At 43.9% G+C, this 20,534-nt stretch overlaps 2 protein-coding genes across 2 annotated transcripts; both read right to left on the bottom strand.

The window, feature by feature from the left end:
* Positions 1 to 1,263: 1,263 nt before the first annotated feature.
* LOC101755512 (50S ribosomal protein L20) lies at positions 1,264 to 3,662 on the bottom strand. Its single transcript, XM_004961367.3, has 3 exons — positions 3,508 to 3,662; positions 1,829 to 2,054; positions 1,264 to 1,682 (listed from the first exon to the last, which is right to left on the bottom strand). Exons 2-3 carry the CDS (start codon positions 2,012 to 2,014, stop codon positions 1,500 to 1,502), a joined length of 369 nt encoding a protein of 122 aa, XP_004961424.1. The 5' UTR covers positions 2,015 to 2,054; positions 3,508 to 3,662; the 3' UTR covers positions 1,264 to 1,499.
* Positions 3,663 to 8,207: 4,545 nt separating this feature from the next.
* LOC101755103 (probable WRKY transcription factor 56) lies at positions 8,208 to 9,314 on the bottom strand. The gene is made up of 2 exons (XM_004961366.3): positions 8,771 to 9,314; positions 8,208 to 8,628 (listed from the first exon to the last, which is right to left on the bottom strand). The coding sequence occupies exons 1-2, from the start codon at positions 9,271 to 9,273 to the stop codon at positions 8,427 to 8,429; spliced, it is 705 nt and encodes a 234-aa protein (XP_004961423.1). The 5' UTR covers positions 9,274 to 9,314; the 3' UTR covers positions 8,208 to 8,426.
* Positions 9,315 to 20,534: the final 11,220 nt, after the last annotated feature.

Below are 20,534 nucleotides of genomic sequence, written 5' to 3'. Positions count from 1 at the left end.
AAATGAAAAGGTACATTTGGAATCATCTGGTTAATGACCATGACTAAAGCTTTCCGAATAAATCACCTAGCTCATGTTCTGAGCTGGTGCTAGTGAACTCCACAGCAAAACGCAATCAGAGAAGCAAACAGTTCAGAGAAACTTACCCTCACCAAATGTGCAGTCACCAAGTCATTTTTACCACTCGTTTTCCCAGCTCGTGCTCGACATTATTCAAAGTTGTTGGAGCCTTGTTTGGAAGAACGACGTCTCTCCCTTCCGGTCGCATTGTTTCATTGGTTGTTCAGTTTTTGCTTTTACCTACCAAGGGCTCCAATGGAGACATCAGACATGGAGTGACTGGCAATAATGGGTCTTTTGGTCAGCAACCCTCGCTCCTGCTTTTAAGTGTCCCGATTGGCAGTGCCCCAGCACGTCTCGGGTTTGTCCTAGGCTGCAGTTGAGCTTTGGACCACGCTGCAGTGCCGCCGACCTACCATTGCTTCGTTTCCCACTGGTTCAAACCATGACCAACCTGACGCAGCCTGTCAGTGACAAAACTTCCTGCAGGCAGTTCAGGTACAACGGGTACGATGCGTGCGTCGATGCCGATCAAACGACGGATCGTCCACGCTGCGCAGACAACGACGATTATCGAGGGAAGATCTCTTTCAGCCATCTGAGATGGTCATCGACATACCTAACACCAGACTGTGATTGCCTGAATGCCTGATTGGTCTCTCGCACGGGAAGCTCACTCGGAGCTTTCCCATCCCATGTGATGGAGATTGCAATGGCTGCCTAAGCTAGACAGATGGCGATGAACAGTTCAGAATATGAACAGTTGAAAGGAATGTGTTTACAAAGACGGAAATGAAAACATGGCAGGATCATTCAAAACTGTTCAGATTGGGGGCGAAAATGATATACTGAAACATGGAAGCCGTCAAGGAAAGCTAAATACAACTAAAGATAGAAGGGCTGTGCAATGCAAGACAGAAAAAATGTACACATGCCACGAAGAGTTTTGCACAGCCACAGATACATTGAATTGGGCGACCAGCACTGAGCAGTCACCAGGAAGTGTCATCCTTCCAGAAGGCGATGATGCAGCCCACGCACCGAATTTTTAAGAGAGGTGATGATGCCATGATTTCAGAAGAAGGCAAATACGACCAACTCGGCTGCGGTCTGCAGTATCGGACACACATCCTTTTTCCAAGTGCTTGAAAACGAGTGGTTGCTTACTCTGCTCTCTTGGTTGCAGTCTAAGCTTGTTCAATGAAGTACAAAACGTAATAAACAATTAATACCATGGAAAACATTCTTCACAAACCCAAAAGTAAGGGGCATGAGGTACAAAACATGTAATACCATGGTCTGTCCGGCAGGTCATCAAACAGAAAAACATGGAGTAACGCGTACAATGACCATAACAAGCTTTTCGCAACGTTACATGCCAAAAGGTTACTTTCCGAAGCAGATGTAGCTATCAAGTTCTATTATTGGGCAAGAAACGGTTACAGAATGCTTGCTAGCCCCTCCTTAGCAGGTACAGGCCTGTTCCCAGGAAATGCATTGCGAGATACATCGACAAGAGCCTTGAAGCTGTATGGCTCATGCATCGACAGCTCTGAGAGAACCTTCCTGTTGAGTTGGATATTCTCCTTCATCAATCCATGCATGAAGTTGCCATAGTTCACCTGGAGAAACAATTAAGAAAATATAATAAAAAGGTGATTTCTGTGAACTGTTTGTTTTAGCATGAGCATGCAAGAAACTTTGGGCTAAGATTGGAAATGCGCAATGCATTGCCTTTGTGAGAGCTCAAATGTATGTGGATACATACCCCATGGAGGCGTGTACCAGCATTGATGCGTTCAATCCAAAGGGATCGCATGTCCCTCTTCTTGTTGCGCCGATCCCTGTATGAATACTGCAGTGCCTTTTCCACCCTCTCCCTTGCTATCCTTATACAGTTTTTTGCCCTTCCTCTGAATCCCTTAGCTAACTTGAAAATTTTGCCCTTGTTCATTTTCGAAATTCAGTCTCACACAAAACACTTTGCTCTATATCTGCAACATCAAGGAAAAAGTAGAAAAACTCTGGGATTCAGTATCTGGAATTCAGTATGAAGTAATCCTACGTGTGTTCAGAATATGCATAGGATGACAATTATTCCAACTAGGGATTGTGTACAGGTGAACTGTATCAGAAGAACATTTCTACAATTTTTTAATGCTACACTGTATCACAGTTCCATTGCAATCGAAAGTATATGTTAACAACAATAACTTGAGGGAGTGTAGGCGTCCTTTTTAATTACTTATGCTATTTATAAAATAACCTTCACTGAATGAGAGCTTCTTGTTCAATGATCAATCCGAATATAAACAGAACCAACATTAACTAATTATTTTAAATGTTAAGTGCAAACGTAGAAATTAAATTATACACAGATTTCTCTGTTTCAAAGGTAAAGATTATACTGTGAATTTGAGTCTTGAGAACAAAACACATATGACCAAATGAAACATAAATCTGACATCCGAGGCAAAAAAAAGTGCTGACCACTGCATAGAACTTGCACTCACATATCACATTAATCTGATAGTCAACATCAGCAAAATCTCTGGCAACTGTTCACAAAGAATGGTTCACAGATCACAGAGGCAATTTTGAAAATCAAATGGTGCACACTACTGAAGCTTCCATTAATTCATACTACCGATGCTTCCATCAATTCATATTTATCGATGGTGCAAAAGAAGGGCATTGGCGATAGAGTGACACAGTACACACAGAAATACTACTTCGACATCAGAACCGCCCAGCGAGACTGGCAGAGAGGACTACGTGCGTTTGGTTTCAGTTAAAAAAAAAACAGTATAGGGGCTAAGCGTACTCTCATGATATTATAGGAGTAAAGTGGATATCAGAGTACCCAATAACAGCACCCGAATTTGGCAAGTACAGACAAAGAACACCTCATGTTCATGGTGATCATTCAAAGTAACAAATTCGAGCACAAAGATTGTGCAAATTCACTTTAATTTCAGGTAAGGTAACCACAAATTGACTACTGTAGCTTGCCAGTGAGTTCATAATAAAGACTTCAAAATCACTCCAATCAAAATCATCCAGATCTCAACTTCTTCCTTGCTTTACAGAATCTTCCAACTAAACCTACCAAATCCCCATTTAACAAAATCGAAATTTTCCAAGCAAATGAAAATGCCCCACAAAGATGCAACCTCGGACCCGATGGAAGTAAATTACCCTACTACGAGTTCAACTCGGGCCTCACAGCAGCAGCGGGGTAGGGCAACGGCGTGGTCACGGAGCGACGAAGAGGCGCGGCGGCGAGTAAGATCCAGCGGTGAGATTTTCGACCGTGGGGAGGGGGGGATCGATGCGGTCTAGTTCCCGAAGGATTACAATCGTATAAAGCCCATGCCTAAAACCCTGACACTGAGGCTGATAAATGCTGAGAGAAGAACGGAGGGAAGAAAAGGGGTTAAAAACTACCTTCCTCCTGGAGGGGTATACGCGGCGGCGGCGGCGCGGTCTCAGCCGAGGGCTCGAATCGCTCGACGGCGAGGGCGGCGGCGGGTGGCGGACAGATGATTGGGGGCTGGGGCAGCAGAGCCGCCGTGATAGTGGGTCTTCCGCTCTTCGCAGGCTCGCAGCTGGTATACCTGGGCTTCAGCCTTCGAGTGGGCCGTATTGTTGGAATGGTTGCTTTCGGCCTTTCTTCTTATTCTGTAGCCCATCGTCAGAATCGTGCACAAAACACTACTGTAGTAGAAATCTTTATGGTAATAGCTAAGTGAAACTTGGAGCCTTGGAGGGGCTTGTCATTGCATGTTTCTATTACCAGTCAGCACCCGTTCTAATTTTACTGGCACAAATAAGATGATACGGGTGACTGTTTTTTCTAGTAGTAATTAGAGGAAGCAGGCAAGAACTCGCTAGAAAAAAAATGGGGACCTATCGGAGAGGCACGCCGATGTGGATGGAGACAATGGAGGATGGCGTGGATCATACCGGACTACCGGAGTGGCCACGGATCCGAGGACCGAGGGGGTGGGCATACCTCCGGTTGCCATGGGCAGTGTATAACAGACCCCTATAAAACAGCATATGTGCTCGCTAATAAGGAGAAAGTTTGTTCACATGTGCAAGTTTGTTCGGTGCTCTATAGCAATCAACTGGTGAAAAATAGTGTTTATAATAAAGCCGGCGAAATTGACTTGCACAAAAAAAAACACAGCCATAAAGATGCATCAGTGCCTACACATATGTATACGCATGAAACAAGTAAAGTTTGGATTTCAGGATGTAATTAGAAATAATAATTAAATAATAATTTTCTCATAATTTTAAAATTTTCACAACATTTATTTTCTTGACAGGAAATATAGTATAGGTAAATCGATTGGTTGTTTTTGTAAATTGAACAGTGTTCTTCTCTGTGTGTTGCATTCACGCTATTGCATCTTGGTGATTCTGGAGTGCAAAGGTTTTAAAAATGCATTAGACGTCGACCAGGTGCTTCCGAGAATTTTCCAGCTTTTTCTGGAATTCATTCTCATTTTCCTAGAGCTTAATCCATTTTTGGAAGGTTCTAGAATCTTTTTCATGAGCTTCAAGCATTTTATTTGGATTGATTGTGTCCCAAACCATCTATAGGAATTTTCCTAAAAGTTTTAAAATTTTCTAGATATTTTTCGTACTTTAAAAATATTTTCTAGAATTTTCTGAATTTGTTTTCACACTAAAAAGTAATTTCGGAAAATGATAAACAAAAAGTACCCTTTTGGGACGAGCCACACCCGCGAGCCTAGCCTGCTTGGCCCAGCTAGAGCCCATCTAGGCCCAGCCACCAGCCATCATGGCTTGCGCGGCCGCGCTACCATCGGCCATCCTCAGCGTGCACGCCTTGCCACCCTATCGTCCCACACCTCTATAAAACCCTGGAGCCCTCGCCCCGCGCCGTCTTGTTGCGCCGCCACCACACCCTCGCCTGCCTCCGCACTGCGCCACCGCCCGGTCAAGCTCGCCGACGCAAGCCTCCGACGCCGAGCCGAGCTTACTGCCCTCCTTGGTCGCTAGGCGTGGCTGCTACCTCCTCAAGCTTCGTTGGGACAAGCCGCACCCTCGCCGTCACTCCTCGTCACCCTTGGGCAACCAGAGCGCCACTGCAGCTCGAAGACGTCGTCTGCTGTGTGCCACCGCTGGCCGCCCGATTCCCCGCGTCCGTCGTCCGCGACTACCCGGAGCATCTCCTCGCCGAGCCGAAGGTCCGCCGCCGGTCCTGGACGCCCCTCCATCACCGGAGCGCTGCCGCCGCATGAAGCCCGAGCCACCGCCGCTGATCTTCACTCGCCTCTAAAGTCCAACTGACTCTATCCATCCCCGCCGATGGTGAGCACATCTACGACATCCCCTCGACCTCCTCTTCAAGATGCACCGCCCGCCTAAACCCGTCGGCCCCTAAACCGCCGGCAATTTGGCCACTAGGATCCGCCGCCCGTCATGGCCAGTGAAGGTCCGAGTTTTGTGGTTTGGCCCCTGAAGACCTCTGTAATTCCTCCCAAGATCTTCTATGTCTTGGCGAATTTGCAGATAACCCCCAGGAAGTTTTAGATTCCCTAGATCCTGTCCAGCCCCTGCGATTTTGCAGATCTAATCTCGAGGATTCATCTATTTGCCATAACTATTCACTAAGTCTAGAGTTTCTTCTCTGCTAGCCCCTGAAGTATACGGTTAATCACGAATAGATCCCTAGAACCTTTAGATAAACATAGATCTCGCGTTTTGTATCCGTTTAAGCTCGTTCTTTAGGCGTTAGTTTCATCTCAACATAGACTACGCGCTTGTGTTTACCTTAATGTGCATTTTAAGAATTTATTTTAAAATTAATTTGATTAATGTTTAGTTGAATGCCTTTTCTTAATAAAACTTAATTAGGGTATACATATCGGTTTTCATAGTTAATATTAGTTTGACTAATCCTATTTAATTGAGTTTTATAAATAAAATCTAATTAGGTTTATACCTCGCTTTCATAATTAAAGGTTAATTTCATTAAATACCTATCAAGCTTGTTCTTTAATAAATCTAATTAGAGCTACACTTCGGTTTTTCATAATAATGTTCAATGCATTTATGTTTATTCAATTTTCTTTCTAAATAAAAGTTACATAAGTTATATCTCGAGTTTTATTAATTAAATATTAAGTTGGTTGTATATACATAAAAGTGTGTTTTCATATTTAAATATTAAGTTGGTTGTATATACATAAAAATGTGTTTTCATATTGTAAATTGGTTAGTTCAACACAAATCATAAAGTTATGTGCTTAGATGTTCCCACAAAGGTTATTTTTTTCCAAATTAAATGATTCAAAGTGGTATAAATTGTAAATAAACATTTGTAACTAAAATTAGACTAAGCTTTACTTCATATTTTCAAAGTAAAAATATAATATGAGTTAATTCTAATATAGGATATTTCTCTGAAATATCATCTACATTAATTTCTAAATTTAAAATGTATGAAGCACCTAGTTCTTTTGTTTTATGAACTCAAATCTTTTGATAGTGTATCTTCTCAACCAAAATTTTGTTTTAGTCGGTTCTTGTTGGGTTAATCTTCTAATCATAAGCTATAGTTTAGCAACGATTGTTTCGCCATGTTTCGTATTTTTGATAATAAATATGGTATTAATTCTGATTAATACTTATTTACTCAACTTTTCTAATTAAAAGCTAATTAGGTTTATACATCGGTTTTCTTTAAACAAGTGTTAATATGATTAATATCAACATGAATGAGTTTCTAATTATAACTTGTCTAGTTCAACACGACATATAAAGATAATGATTAGATGTTATTGCATATAGTCTATTTTTTTCAAAGTTAAATGTTGAAATGGCATAATTTATACATGGATATTTATTTATATAAATAAAAGTTGACTAGGTTTTACATTTTATTTTCAGATACAAATATAATTTGAATTAACTCTCACTTAGGATATTTTCTAAAAGTATCATTTACATATGTTTTCTAATTAAAAATAAATGCAGCATATAGCTTTTGTCTTTTCCTTTACAAAAAGTTTCTCCGATAGATGTAAATTTCAACGGTACCATCGTTCTTAGTGTTTCATGCGCCTTCGTGATCCTTGAATCGAGCCCTATCTTTTCGTACGTTCTTTTAAAGCTTTTCTTTGATTGGTGTATTGTTCTTAGTTGTACTTGTTTGTTTATTTTGTATGCTTTTGCTGATGTTTGCTTCGAGTAGAAAGATTGACATTCGAAAGCTTTGAAGATTAAGAGTTTCAAGAGGGCAAGAGCTGAAGAGCAGTAAGAGTAACTTTTCATTGGAGAAAGGCAAGTGTCCCTAACCATCCTTCTATCTATGCTTATTTACAAGAATACCATGCATTAATTGGAATATGGAGAACCACCCCAGGAAAACAGTGCAACCACAAGGACTACATGGCTCTGGTCTTGGCTAATTAATTAAAGACTCTAATCTGGGGTAATCTTACAGAAGGGCAAGAGGGGAGGTGTTGATGGGGTATAGCCCGGCCCTCAGGCTGATATTCTCTATGCTAGCTTCGCAGTCTTAAGAGAAGTTTATGCTCTGCTTCGATCTGAAACCTTAGCGGGTTAGCACTTACTAGGGAATCTTTGTAAAGGCCTTGTAGCGTCCCTGTACAATCACACCTCGGTAGTGTGATAAGTGCCTACTTTTGCACAGCATGGTTGGCTCCAAAGTTCTTTTGAACTTTTACGCGACTTGTGGTGAAAGTATACAACCTCTGCAGACTGTAAACTGATATATCAGCCGTGCGCATAGTCAAGAGCGGCCTGGACCCTCACATGATTAATAAACTTGAAGATGGACTTAATCGTTATTCTGGTTATTTCTTGTGGCCTTGCTGAGTACCAACCATAAGTGTATTCACCCTTGCTTACTACTACTCAGAAGAGGAAGGTGTGTGAAGTTATTGAAGATGATGATAGACGTACGCAACCCCCAGTCGATTGCCTGTGAAGTTTGGAGCCTTCGTTTCTAGGATTAAGTTGTATATCTTTGATAGACTCGTAAGTCTTTATTTATATTCCTTTACGTGATACTATTATTATTATTCACTGATGATGTCACTATATGTATGAAACTTGATCCTGACATACCTATATGTAGCATTTGATTTTGTTTTAAAACCGGTTGTGATGAGTACACAACACCGTACCAATATATAAGATCAACAGCAACTGTGTATTTGGGAGGTAGGACAGCCATTTTCCTTCTCTTCCCGTTCTAGACAGTGTGTTTAATTTGTACACTTTGGACAGTAATTAAATTTGCATTAGCTCACGCTGACCATGCATGCTGTGAGTGTCAGATGTATAGATCGTTACAACAGTGCTCAGATGAGCTGATTAGTGCTGCACTGGAGCTGCGAGAGGAGCTGGAGCTGCTTGAGGATGGGGCTGAGAGCTTCCATGAGCTTCTCGCACGGGTGGTTGTGCACGCCCTCGTACGTGGTCACCACGATGCCCGTGTCCTTGGCCAGCCGCTGCACCTGCTTCTTCACGTTGCACGTGTGGTGCGTGCACCGGTAGTAGCTCCTGCATGCGCATGCATTGGCAAAAAAAATATTAGAAATTAAACAAACAAGTGATAAATTTGAAGTGCACATTATTAGATACGAATGCATGCATGATATATTGACTGTTACAGAAATTTAAGCATGTAGAGACGAATGGAAACCTGGGATACGCGCTGTTCTTGACGGCCTTCTGGCCGTACTTCCTCCACCGGTAGCCGTCGTCGAGGATGTCGTTCTCGCTCCGCGTCTGGAACGCGAACCGCGGCTGGCTTGCCTTCTTCCTCCCCCTCCCGCCGCCCTTCCCACCACCAGCTCTCGTTGCCTTGTCGCCATCTCCAGACGTGCTACTACTGCTACCCCCACAACCCCCAGCCACCACCACAGCGCCGCCGCCGCCGCTCTCAACCTCACCCGCGCCCGCGCCCGCGCCCGCCACCGCCTGCTGCGGCATCGTCGTCCCAACGTGCAACGACCCCGGCGCGCACGGGAGAAGCAGCGACGCCCAGTCCACCGCGGCCGCCGGCGGTGGGCAGCTCATCGCCCCGAGGCCCGGAGCAATCGGATTGGTGCACGCCTGTTGTGGCGCGGCGGCAACCGGCGAGGCGAGGTACCCAGGCAGCTGTGGGCTCGGTTGCTGGCCGCTGCCATGCAGTGGGTTTTCCATCGACTTGGTACTACGCGGCGTGTCGTGGCGCGCACAGCGCCGACGGCGAGATCACGTGATAAGGGGCGGGGCGTGGGATAGATAAATAGGTGGGGGCAGCTGCGCGGTAGCTGTGACTGGCGGGTGGGGCGCCTGTGAGAGGGAGGGCGCCGGAAGGTGAGAAGCGGTGGGCAGACGTGGTGTGCGCCCGACGACGCCCGCGACGGGGTCGGGAGGAACGGGAACGGGGCGACGGACGGAGGGCCAGCGACCACAACCCAACCACTGCATGGATGCAGCTCAACGGCCCCGTCCACCCCGAATATTTTACCAATGCCGAGCTCGGTAGGCCGTGGACGCTTTGTGAAGACCTCGACTATGCATGCCACGCCTCGCGTCGCGTTCATTTCGGATGGGGGGCTTTCACACAGATTGTTTAACATAGATAATGCAGTCCTAAATCCAAGTTGTACAGAGATGGAAGAGCATACACTACTAAAAAATGATTTATAGGGGAGGCGATACTGCAGCATGTGGCACGCCCATGGAGAACCATTTGCAGGAGCGAGTGATGGCGTCACCTGCCCCTACAAATGGAGGCAATTTCCATGATCTTTCCAGGGCGGGTGACAGCATCACCCACCCCTAGAAATAGCCCCCATTTGTAGGGGCGGGTGACACAAATGGTTCTCCATGGGCAGGCCACGAGATGACCTGCCCCTGGAAATGGGCGGCAAAACAGTCAGCTGGACTTCCTCCTCCTCCTGATACCATAGTCACTGCTAGGGGGAGGTGCTGCCTGAAAATCGAAAAAAGCGAAAATGGTGGGGGAAGGTTTTCAACTTTGTTTCCTTGGAGTTGGAGCTTATAGGATTCCTTGTCTTTTTGAAGCTTATTGCATAGGTTTTAGACTCAAATGGAGTTCCATGTACCTCTAGATAGATCGGATTAGCCATTTGGAGCTCCATTTACCTCAAACTTTTGGATGAAGTTAGGTTATTTAGGTAGGAGAACAAAATTATCTAATCATTTGTACTTAACTTTGATATTTTAGCCTCATTCATGAATGATGAATTTCCTAGATATCCGTGGAGGAGAGAGAAGAAGATTTGATTTTTTTTTATATTGACCCATGCTTGATATAATTTTCATTTTTTCCAAGATTTTGTGGAACAAAATAAGTTGACATGGATGATGAATAATTATTTTTTATTTTTTCCAATATTTTTAAATTTTTATTTGTTTATTAGGAAATACTACATGTGTGTAATTATTATATATATATGGTGGTTTTATATGGTGTAATTTTTTTTCTGTTCAGAGAGATGGATAGGACATGGATGTACTAAGCACGAAGAACGGATGCATATTTCTATGAAGAACTTAACAAATTCATTAATGGTTCAGAAGGCAAAGATGGTGGCTTGTCCATGCAAAACCTGCAAGAACATGAGAGTATTCGGGGAGACAATACAATAAGATCGCATCTGATGGTTCGAGGTTTCATTGAAGACTACATGATCTGGACATATCATGGTGAGAAAGCACCCCCTCAGAATCCGGTCGACGAAATCATGGAAGATGTCGAGTTTGATAGAATATTTGATGCTTATGATTGTTTTGATGAGGGTAGCGGCGATGATGGTGGTGGTGGCTCCGATGGAGATGATGGTGTTGACAAGGGTGGAGATGGTGGTGGTGGTGACAATGGTGGTTATGATAGTAGTGGTGATGACGAACTTGATGACAGTGATTTCCTGAGCCAGTTGTTGCGTTACACGAAAGCAAAACTATTGGTTGGTAGTGCAAAGGCATTAAGAAACTTCGAGATGGTGAAGAAATCAGCGAAGGAGGATGTGTACGAGCGTTCAAAGGGATGTCCAAAACACTAGGTCGTGCTTCATTTCATACTTTAGTTGTTGATTCTAAAGGCTAAGCACGGCTGGTCCGACGGTAGTTTCAATGATCTGTTGTGTATCTTGGCTTGGTTGCTTCCAAAGACAAATAAAGTGCCTGCCAAAACATATCGAGCAAAGAAGCCTGTCGGTCCATTCTCGATGGGTGTGGAAAGAATTCATGCATGTCCAAACCATTGTATCTTGTACCGCGGGGATACTTTCAAAGGCTTGGACAAATGTCCTGTATGTTCCGCAAGTCGGTATAAAAATAATTCTAGTTATTGTGATGACGACAAGCAAGGTCCAATCGATAGGAATAAAAGGAAGAGGAAGGGTGCAAGGAATAGTATTGCCACTGTTGAGCCAGAAGATACTACTTTAGGCATTTCTGAGAAGCAGAGTAGAATTCCTACCTTGGTCATGTGGTACTTCCCTGTTGCCAATCGCCTTAGGTGTTTCTTCTCAAACCCAAAGGACGTTGAACTGATGCGATGGTGGGACTCAGATAAGCGCAGGAAGGGCAATGAAAAGCTTTGACATCCATCCGATGCTCGTCAGTGGAATAAGTTCGATGAGCGGTATCCACAATTTGGAAACGATCCAAGAAATGTTCGATTTTCTCTAAGTACAAATGGAATAAATCCGTTCGGTGAAAGGACCAGCACTCACAGCACATGGCCAGTGATCTTGACGATGTACAACCTGGCAACATGCTTGTGCCAAAAGAGAAAGTACCTTTTGCTATCCATTCTTATACATGGACCAAAGTATCCTGGCATCGATATAGATGTTTTTCTTGAGCCTTTGATGCAAGAAATGGAAACTTTATGGAAGAATGGTATCGACATTATTGATGGTTTTACACGGTAGGAATTTAATCTAAGAGCCATTATCTTCGTCACCATTAATGATTACCAAGCGTTGTTTGTCTTGTCAGGATAGGTGAAAGGTAAGACAGGATGCACAGTGTGCTTGATGACACCGTATGGTCTTTCCTAGAAGGTCCTATAAAGGTAGTTTATCTTGGGTACAGACACTTCTAGGCGGAAGGACACAATGAAGAGTATCTTGGCCCCCTTAAGTGGATTTTGGTGGTTTAATGACCCAAGCTTAAGTATCTAACAAAGTTTCAAGTGCATAAGCAGGTTTAAAATGATTATTAGTCATAAAGCGCTTGTGGTGGATCCCTCAAAAGGAAATGAATAATAAACGGCATACCTTGAAGACTAAATTTATTTTCGGTTTGAATTTGAGTATAGGAAATGCCGCACTATTAAGAGGGATGCGAAATCTCTGATCTTAACATTAAAAAAGGTGCTCAGGATGACCTAAGAAACCTATGAGAGATACCTTTGCACCTGCACATTACATGGGGTTACTTACAATGGTGCTAACTTGAGAGTTCCGGAATTTTCCAAAAAATCTTCCGGAATACTCCGGAAGTTACAGAGTTTCCGGAGAAGTTCCGGAGGTCCGGATTTTTCCAGAAAGTTTTCCGGAAAAATCCGAAGGTTCCGGAAGTTTCCAGAGAACCCCAACGGCTAGTTTCGGGGTGAGGGGTATTCCCACAGAAGGGCTCTTGACTTCTCACTGTGCTGAACTTCAAAATAGCTTCCAACTCCCCTCTTTGCTCCCTTTTGGCATTCTTTGTGAGATTTGGTGGGGACTTAAGAAGGGATTCAAGAGAGAATAAGGGACAATGCTAGTGAGCTGAATCTCCATAACTTGAGCACCTTTTTCTTCATCAAGCCGGTGGTTCCACGTTTGTTACTCTTGGAGCTTCAAGCTCCTAGCCAGCTAGCCGTTGCCTGTGGAGCATCCAAGGATTGTGGCTGCCCCGAGAAGTTTGTATTACCCCGACGATTGAGTAAGTGACTCTAGCATGATCTTTGTGGTCGCTAGAGGGAGGAAAGTGGCTTAGGAGTGAAAAGCCCACCCTTCATGGGTCCTCAACGGAGAAGTAGGCTTCAAGGTGTGAAGCTGAACTCTGGGAAACAAATCCTTGTGTCTCTTGTGCTTATTGTTCTTAAATTCGTTCATATTCAAGCAAAGAACATATTTTTAGGGTTTGAGCTCGATCTACATTTCTAGCAAATTTTCAGCTATGCTATCTTGTGCCAAAGGCTTAGAATAACCTGGTGAATAACCTATATTCATTGATTTACTTTTCAGCAAGTTTTTCTTGAGGTTGTAGTTCAAATCTTTCAATCTCCGGAAAAATCCGAAGATTTCTCCGAAAATTCCAAAAGTTTCAGAATTTTTGGAACAATCTCCGAAAATTTCCGGAAGTCGCTGATAAACTTGTTTGAAGTTGTAAAAATTTTCAGGTTTGACTATTCAATCCCCTCTAGTCGACATCCTAGATCCTTTCACACAGGTATTGAAGTAAGAAGTTGTATAATTTTTTTGGCGGCAAGCCCAACCTAGAATCTGCTCTAGAAAAACAAGATGGGTACTATTTTTTCAACATGGTCAGGACCATCCAAGTTCCTTATGGGAAGATGACAAAATATGGTAAGAAGACAAAAAGAGATAAGCCACCTATCGATGGCGTGCCATTCAAGAAGCTGTCCATCTTCTACAAGTACTTGTCGTATTGGCCGGACCTTGAGGTCCACCGTGCCATCGCTGGTATGCATCTCAAGAAGAATGTGTTTAGTAACACAATTGGTCTCTTCCTGGAGATATAAGCCAAGACAAAGGATACCCTGAAGTCACGATAAGACTTGGTAGCCATGAAGATAAGACAAGACCTTCACCCTATCGATAAGGGGAATAGAAAATATGAACTACCCCCGGCTAGCTACAACTTGACACTAGATGAGAAGAAGGCAGTGTGCCAGTCGTTACGGGGGATTAGAGTACCAAGTCGATTCTCATTCAATATCAGGAAACTAGTGTCGATGAAACATCTCTCGCTATCCGGCTACAACTGTCATGATTGTCATGTGATGCTGACGTTGTTCCTTTCAATTGCAATTAGAGTGATCAAGCCTGTATATGTGAAGATAGTTATCACTCAGTTGTGTTACTTCTCCAACAAAATTTCTCAAAAGGTTATCGATGAAGATGAATTGAAACACCTCCAAGAATTTATTGGGGAGACTATGGTGCAGTTGGAGATGTGCTTCCCTCCGGGATTTTTCGATATTACGGAACATCTCATAATTCACATGGTCGATCAAATACGGGCACTGGGTCCACTTTACCTACACGAAATGTGAACGTATGAGCGTTTCATGTCAGTTCTCAACTATTACATTCTGAATCGTGCTTATCCCGAGGGATCCATGATAGAGGGATACAAAATAGAGGAAATCATCGAGTCTTTCCTAGGTTATCTAAAGGGTAAAGTACGAATTGGTTTGACTGTTCCACGATTTATGTGGAAGTTGGAAGGGATCGACACAGTAGGGAGGAAAACCTTCATCGACAAGGACTTCAAAGATGTGCAACAAGCCCATTATAGCATCATGCAACACCTCACAATAATGTCATATTTAGTCTGTCAACATTTGAGTGTGATTCGTGTTTAAAGTAAGGGCCGCTCGGAAGATTGGATCATGAGGGAGAACAAGTGTCGTTTGACCGCATGGTTGAAGGACCTAAATCTACTAGATAGGGAAACCATGGAAGACCAAACGATCAAAAGATTGGCAGCTGGCCTATCTAGCCAGGTCACGTCATGACAAGGTTATGATATTAATGGATATCTAGTTTATACTACTGCGAAGGACAAGAAGACTATGTCTCAGAACAGTGGTGTTCAACTTGAGGCCTTAGACGAGAGAACCGACTAAAGTACCACATATTATGCTGTCATAAATGATATATGGGAAGTTCACTATGGTTCCAATATACAGATCCCAATCTTTCAGTGCCGTTGGGTCAAACACCCAAAAGGTATTGAAGTGGACGGCTATGGGCTCATGATTGTTGACCTCAACAATGTTGGTTACAAAGATGACCCTTTGGTACTTGCTTCACAGCTCGTACACGTTATGTATGTTGTTGATTCTACAAAAAGACAAAGCACATTGTAGTTCCTGGAAAACAAGAAATCTTAGGAGTTGATGGTGTCAAAGACGTTGAAGAATATAATCAGTATAATAAAATGAACCTCTTCACAGACCTATCATAGAACATGATGATTTTAGAAGCAAGTATAAAGAAATATGAAATGCCCTGGGCACGCAAGGACGAAGAATCAAGAATTGTTACCACATAATAAATAGCTAGTTTGAGTCTATTTAACTCCTGTAATATGTAGTTTGAATAAATTATCTTATGTACTTTGAATCAATTATGTCATTTAATTGAATCAATTACCTAACACTTTTGAGTTGGCATATATGTTTTTCATTTGAGAAGCACAATAACTTTTGAAGTTGAATGTATGAGTATATGTGTGAGTACAGGTGAATGTGTTTAGTGGATGTATTTTTTGAATACAAACTTTTAAAATTTATCTCGAATGAATATAAACTTTATATCAAAATTATAGAGAGCAACGAGTCATTAAACTTTGTAGTTGATAATTGTTGCATTTGAGATCATTTAATAGCTCAAAAATACATTTAAGAAGAAAAACAAAAATGGAGAAACGATTTCCAGGGGTAAGTGATGCCATCACCCGCCCCTGGAAATGATTTCCACGGGCGGGTGATGGCGTCACCGGCCCTACTAATGACACCCTACATATGGTAACACCCGCGGGGAGTTAGCCAAATTTTTGGAGAAGTTCGCGAGACGTTGACATGCAGCTAAAATTTCCTCCCTTCCTCCCCCGCACCGGCGCCGCTCCCCTCCCCCGCGGGCTCCGCTGCCGCCGCACCTCCCCGCGCTGCTTTCACCGCGGAGCCGCAGCGTCGCCTTTCCCGTCGCGGCGCCTCCTCACGCTGCCTCTCCACCACGGGGCCGCGCAGCACGGGGCGCGCCTCCTCCCCTCCTCTCCACCACCACGGGGCCAAGCAGCCTCCTCCCCAAGTGTCGTCGCCTCGCCGTTGGGCCGCCTCCTCCCCGTCGGGCCACGTCCTCCTCTCCGCCGGGCCCAGGCAGCCTCCTCCCCGAGCATCACCTCCTCCCCGCCGCCTCGCCACCGGGCCGCCGCCTACCTGCCGTCAGGTAATTTTTTCCATTATTTTGTAAACCAATAATTGTAAATTTCTTCCATTATTTTGGACAATCATTGAAGTTGATTTTTGTGGAAAATCCATCTTGTCTAAATTATCATTGAAGTTGATGTTTGTGGAATAATCTATCTTATTACAATTTTATTTGGATAGTTTTGGCTAACTATGGCAAGTGGAAGTGGTGGTGGCGGTCGTGGAGGTGGCAGGGGACAGTACATATTCGAGGACCCTCCCGCTAGTCGTCGAGGACTTCACTTCCCTAATGGCGCCATTGACTTGCCAACAGGCGATCAAAGGAGCGGATCAGTTCCCAACATAGTAATATTTTTTCCTTCTTTTAATTGATTTTTTTACTACACATGAATAAATTCTAAATTTACTTACATACAATGTAGCTTCTCAACCCTATTAGATGGCTCAAAGATGTTGTCGAAGCTATTGGTGGTACTTCTGCTCATTTTAAAAGAGTACATATCTCTTTTCAAGTACCTGTTCGAGATACAAATTTCACCTTGATATCACCACGAGAGGCCATCCCGATGGTTTCGATTGCCGCATGACGTCAAATAGCACCAAATAGGGTAACTTTTGAGAGGACCGACGTGGAGGCCTACCTAGAGCAGCTTAAGGATCATGGGTACTTTGTGCCAGACTTGTCATATTTTCGAATAAAGCAGCTCGAGGAGGGAGAAGGCAATGTGATTTTGACTACTGAGAGGCTTTGTTAGCTTAATCAACATGACATGGTATGGAAGATTCTTTTATCATTCTTAACTTTAGTTATGTTACATATTTTAACTTTCATCATAATATTATCATCTTTTAGGATATATTTGATACTACCATTGCGGCAGTGAGCTTTAGTGCGATTCTGGATCAAGTCTTGGATGTGTTTGATTTGACTTATATGGGTGGAAACCCGATATTCACGAGAGATTGGAAGTTCCAGACTCATCTCACTTTCTATAGGCCACATAAGTTAACGTCCCCATTGTTTGACATTTATAGTAGTGTATGTAACTGTCCATGTGAAGTGAAGGAGAGTGCACTCATACGTACTCTAACTTATTTTGATGAAATTCTAGGCTCGACGATTAGAGACCTTAACTATGTTCCATAGCTAAGGAAGCAAGCCGGATTAGTATGAAATATGTAACATGCATGGTTGTACCCCTGCCCTTTTTTTTACGGATTTGAACTTGTTCTCTCTAGGACCTTTACATATTGGTGTACGAACTTGCACTGTTATCAGAACTGGTTATATTGTATTGTGGCATGGGTGTACCCCTACTCTTTTTTTATTGATGTAGGACCTGGTTATAACTTTATTGCATACACTGTGTTCTATGAGTGTTGGATTTGAATGGGTTGATTGAGAACTACATTTTAAAAATTTGGCGCGAAAATGGTACAAAATTTTGGTGGAAATGACATTTTCAGAGATAGGTGATGGCTTCACCCACCCCCGAAGATACTATTACCAGGGGCAGGTGATGGCGTCACCCACCCCAGGAAACGGAATTATAGGGGCAGAGCATTTACCCGCTTATGCAAACAGCTGTTTGTAGCTGCGAAAACTAGGAGCGGGTGGCGCGCCCTCCCCTGCAAATGTCATTTCAACCACAAACCGGTTTTTTACAGTGATAACAAAAACTACAAATTAACCCACTCATTGTTTTTTAAGAAAGAGGTGCTGAATTTTATTAAGACTGAAATGCCGTGGACACCAGAGATCTTACGAACAAGTCCCTGATCAAACTACATTGACAAGCACATATATAGGACTCCATTTCCTCAACTTCTATATCAATCCCCGTAGGGTCGATTCACCGTCGAGAGAGGAGGTAAGGAGAGTGCACGCACATCGAAGGAAACCTACACCCACAATGGTTATAGTACTCACTGCAAGATATTCACGTAGGATAGAGCCAGCACTATACATTACCTATTTAACGGTACTACTGTAGCACAATTTTCAAAATTATTGTGGAGCCTACGTGTTTATAGTCCTGTTGTGGCCACCCCTGTTGTGGCCCGCATGCACCGGAGGCCCTGCCCCACCTGTTCCGGCGACCGCGCACTGCCTCTTCTCCGCCTGTCCTGCCTCCGCGCGCTGGTGGCCGCATCCCCAGCTCCATGCCCACATGCGCGCTAGCGGGCACGACGCGATGACCTGTGCTCACGCCACGGTTCAGATAGCCGCGTCCCCTCTCCGCCCGCGACCGCCGCGAGGCCCGGGAGCACCTCCAGCGGCGCGGCGGCCTGCGCCGACCGGACGGCGCCGGTGACCTGAAGGAGATGGCCGCCATGGATGCCGTCGGATGGGATCGGAGAGCGATGGTGTTGGGCTTGAGGCCGGCGCCGAGGAACGCATTGCGGCTCACCCGCGGCCGTGCTCCTCCAGCGTGCGGCGGCGGCCTCGTCCGAGACCATGGCGACAAGCTCTGCTACCTCCCTGAACTGACCGAAGCTCCAAACCAGCCGCCGCCACCTCCCCATACCGTCTTCGCCGGCCGCGGCCGCCTACACGCGCCCCGGCCCCGGTCTCCTTCGGCGACGAACGCGGCGGAGTCCAACAGGTCGCCACACGTCCCGCCATCGCCCCGGCCTCCTCCGAAGGCGCCTCATCTTGCCCGGCGCCGGTGGCCATGCCCTGCGCGCAGGAGGCAGAAGCAGCGGAGAGAGCTGGACCGCTGGCTCATGGAACCAAGAGAGAGAAGAGAGGTGAGGACGTGCTCGCACACGCAGCACAGGGATGGTAAGGCATGTCGTCCTTAGCTATGGACAAAAACAATTGGCCACTCAAGACATCGGAAGAAATGAGGCGTCTTCCAGTATTGATCTTAAGCACATCTTTCATTGAAGGAAAATGTAAATCGAATGCAAAAGAGAAACAAAAGTGTCACAAAAACCAATTTTATGATTACTCCAAGTCAAACATGGTACATCACCAGGTCAAATTACATTCCAACCGGTCTAGATTGTGCCATCTCAAACTAACACGCATCTCAATTGCCTTCATCATACTAAAATCCTACCGCAGAAACAAACTTTGGTTAAAATTTTGGAAACTGAAATTCCAGCTAAATTCTAAAACAAATTACAGCCACCATCCATCTCATACTGCTTTCCGATTCGAATCCATAATCAGAAACTGCTTTGTGCGTACATAAAATGGTGCAATTCTCATTCGAGTTCCAGCTAATTCCAGAGAGTCTGTTCATTCAGAGTTTCAGACCGACGTCGCTTGCCAGCTAACAAAGCTTGGAACGTCTACATTTAAGATCTGAATGGCGTAGTCGCAGAACCATCATATATGAAACAAATGCTAAAATCACGTCGGAAATAAGGTTTAGATTGCAAAGTACTACATTGTTATGCAAGAATTGCAGAAAATGGTTAATTCTCCATTTGAAGATACAAACATCGTCTGGAAAACGTTCATAACAATTAAATGTCACAATCTAACATCACAGTTAGCAACTAAGACAACAAAATTATTGGAATTGGAAGAACACGGAACAACAGTCAGAGATTGGGAATTGATAAGGTCGTCAGTTAGGAGCGAAAGACTATTTGTTCAAAGTAATCACAACCACGAGGGTTATATCATCTGAACTATGCACTGGTACTCATCACCCGACCTTACCAAAGCACCATATATCGATCTCAGAAAATACCAAAAACAAATACAAAGAACAAAAAAATAATCCGAAGAGGCCTCAGAAGGAAGGCAGTAATGGTTTTGTAATCATCAAAATCATACAAATAGAACATCCAAATGGTTCATCCTAGGCCCCAATGGAGTCAAAATCCAAGATCCAAGTCTAGATCCAAAATAATAAAAAAATAAAGACAAATAAAAAAGATACAGTTGACCTCATAGAGAAGATTAGGCTTTTCCACACAGAAAGATTCAGACATATGCTTGTCTATTTTTTTGATTTAATCATCGGCCACAAAACATAACAGATCTTAAAATAGACGCGCGAAGCAACAAAATAAACACACGATGGGACTGGTGACTGTGGCTGAGATGAGGACTCGGAATATGGGTGGTGATATATCAGGATGGTCGGCAAGGCAAACAGATGCCGGTTACGACGAACGAGACCAATAGATACGATCTTCACTGTCCTCAACCCAACAGGCAAACCAAATCACCCACCGGAGAGGGGAAAAAACCAAACGAAAAGAAAAGGGAGGATAAAAACTTGAACATCCCCACAAAACCAAAAACGAAAGGGTGATC

Source organism: Setaria italica, chromosome III (assembly GCF_000263155.2).
Source record: "Setaria italica strain Yugu1 chromosome III, Setaria_italica_v2.0, whole genome shotgun sequence".
NCBI lineage: Eukaryota > Viridiplantae > Streptophyta > Magnoliopsida > Poales > Poaceae > Setaria > Setaria italica.
The sequence above is the reverse complement of the archived record's forward strand: the minus strand, read 5'-3'. Positions and strand labels throughout refer to the sequence as shown.

Excerpts from the sequence above, each read along its gene's own strand:
- LOC101755512 (XM_004961367.3), bottom strand. The coding sequence starts at position 2,014 with ATGAACAAGGGCAAAATTTTCAAGTTAGCTAAGGGATTCAGAGGAAGG. Across the intron at positions 1,683-1,828 it reads CTGGTACACGCCTCCATGGG|GTGAACTATGGCAACTTCAT; the intron begins GTATGTATCCAC and ends TTGTTTCTCCAG.
- LOC101755103 (XM_004961366.3), bottom strand. The coding sequence starts at position 9,273 with ATGGAAAACCCACTGCATGGCAGCGGCCAGCAACCGAGCCCACAGCTG. Across the intron at positions 8,629-8,770 it reads AAGAACAGCGCGTATCCCAG|GAGCTACTACCGGTGCACGC; the intron begins GTTTCCATTCGT and ends ATGCGCATGCAG.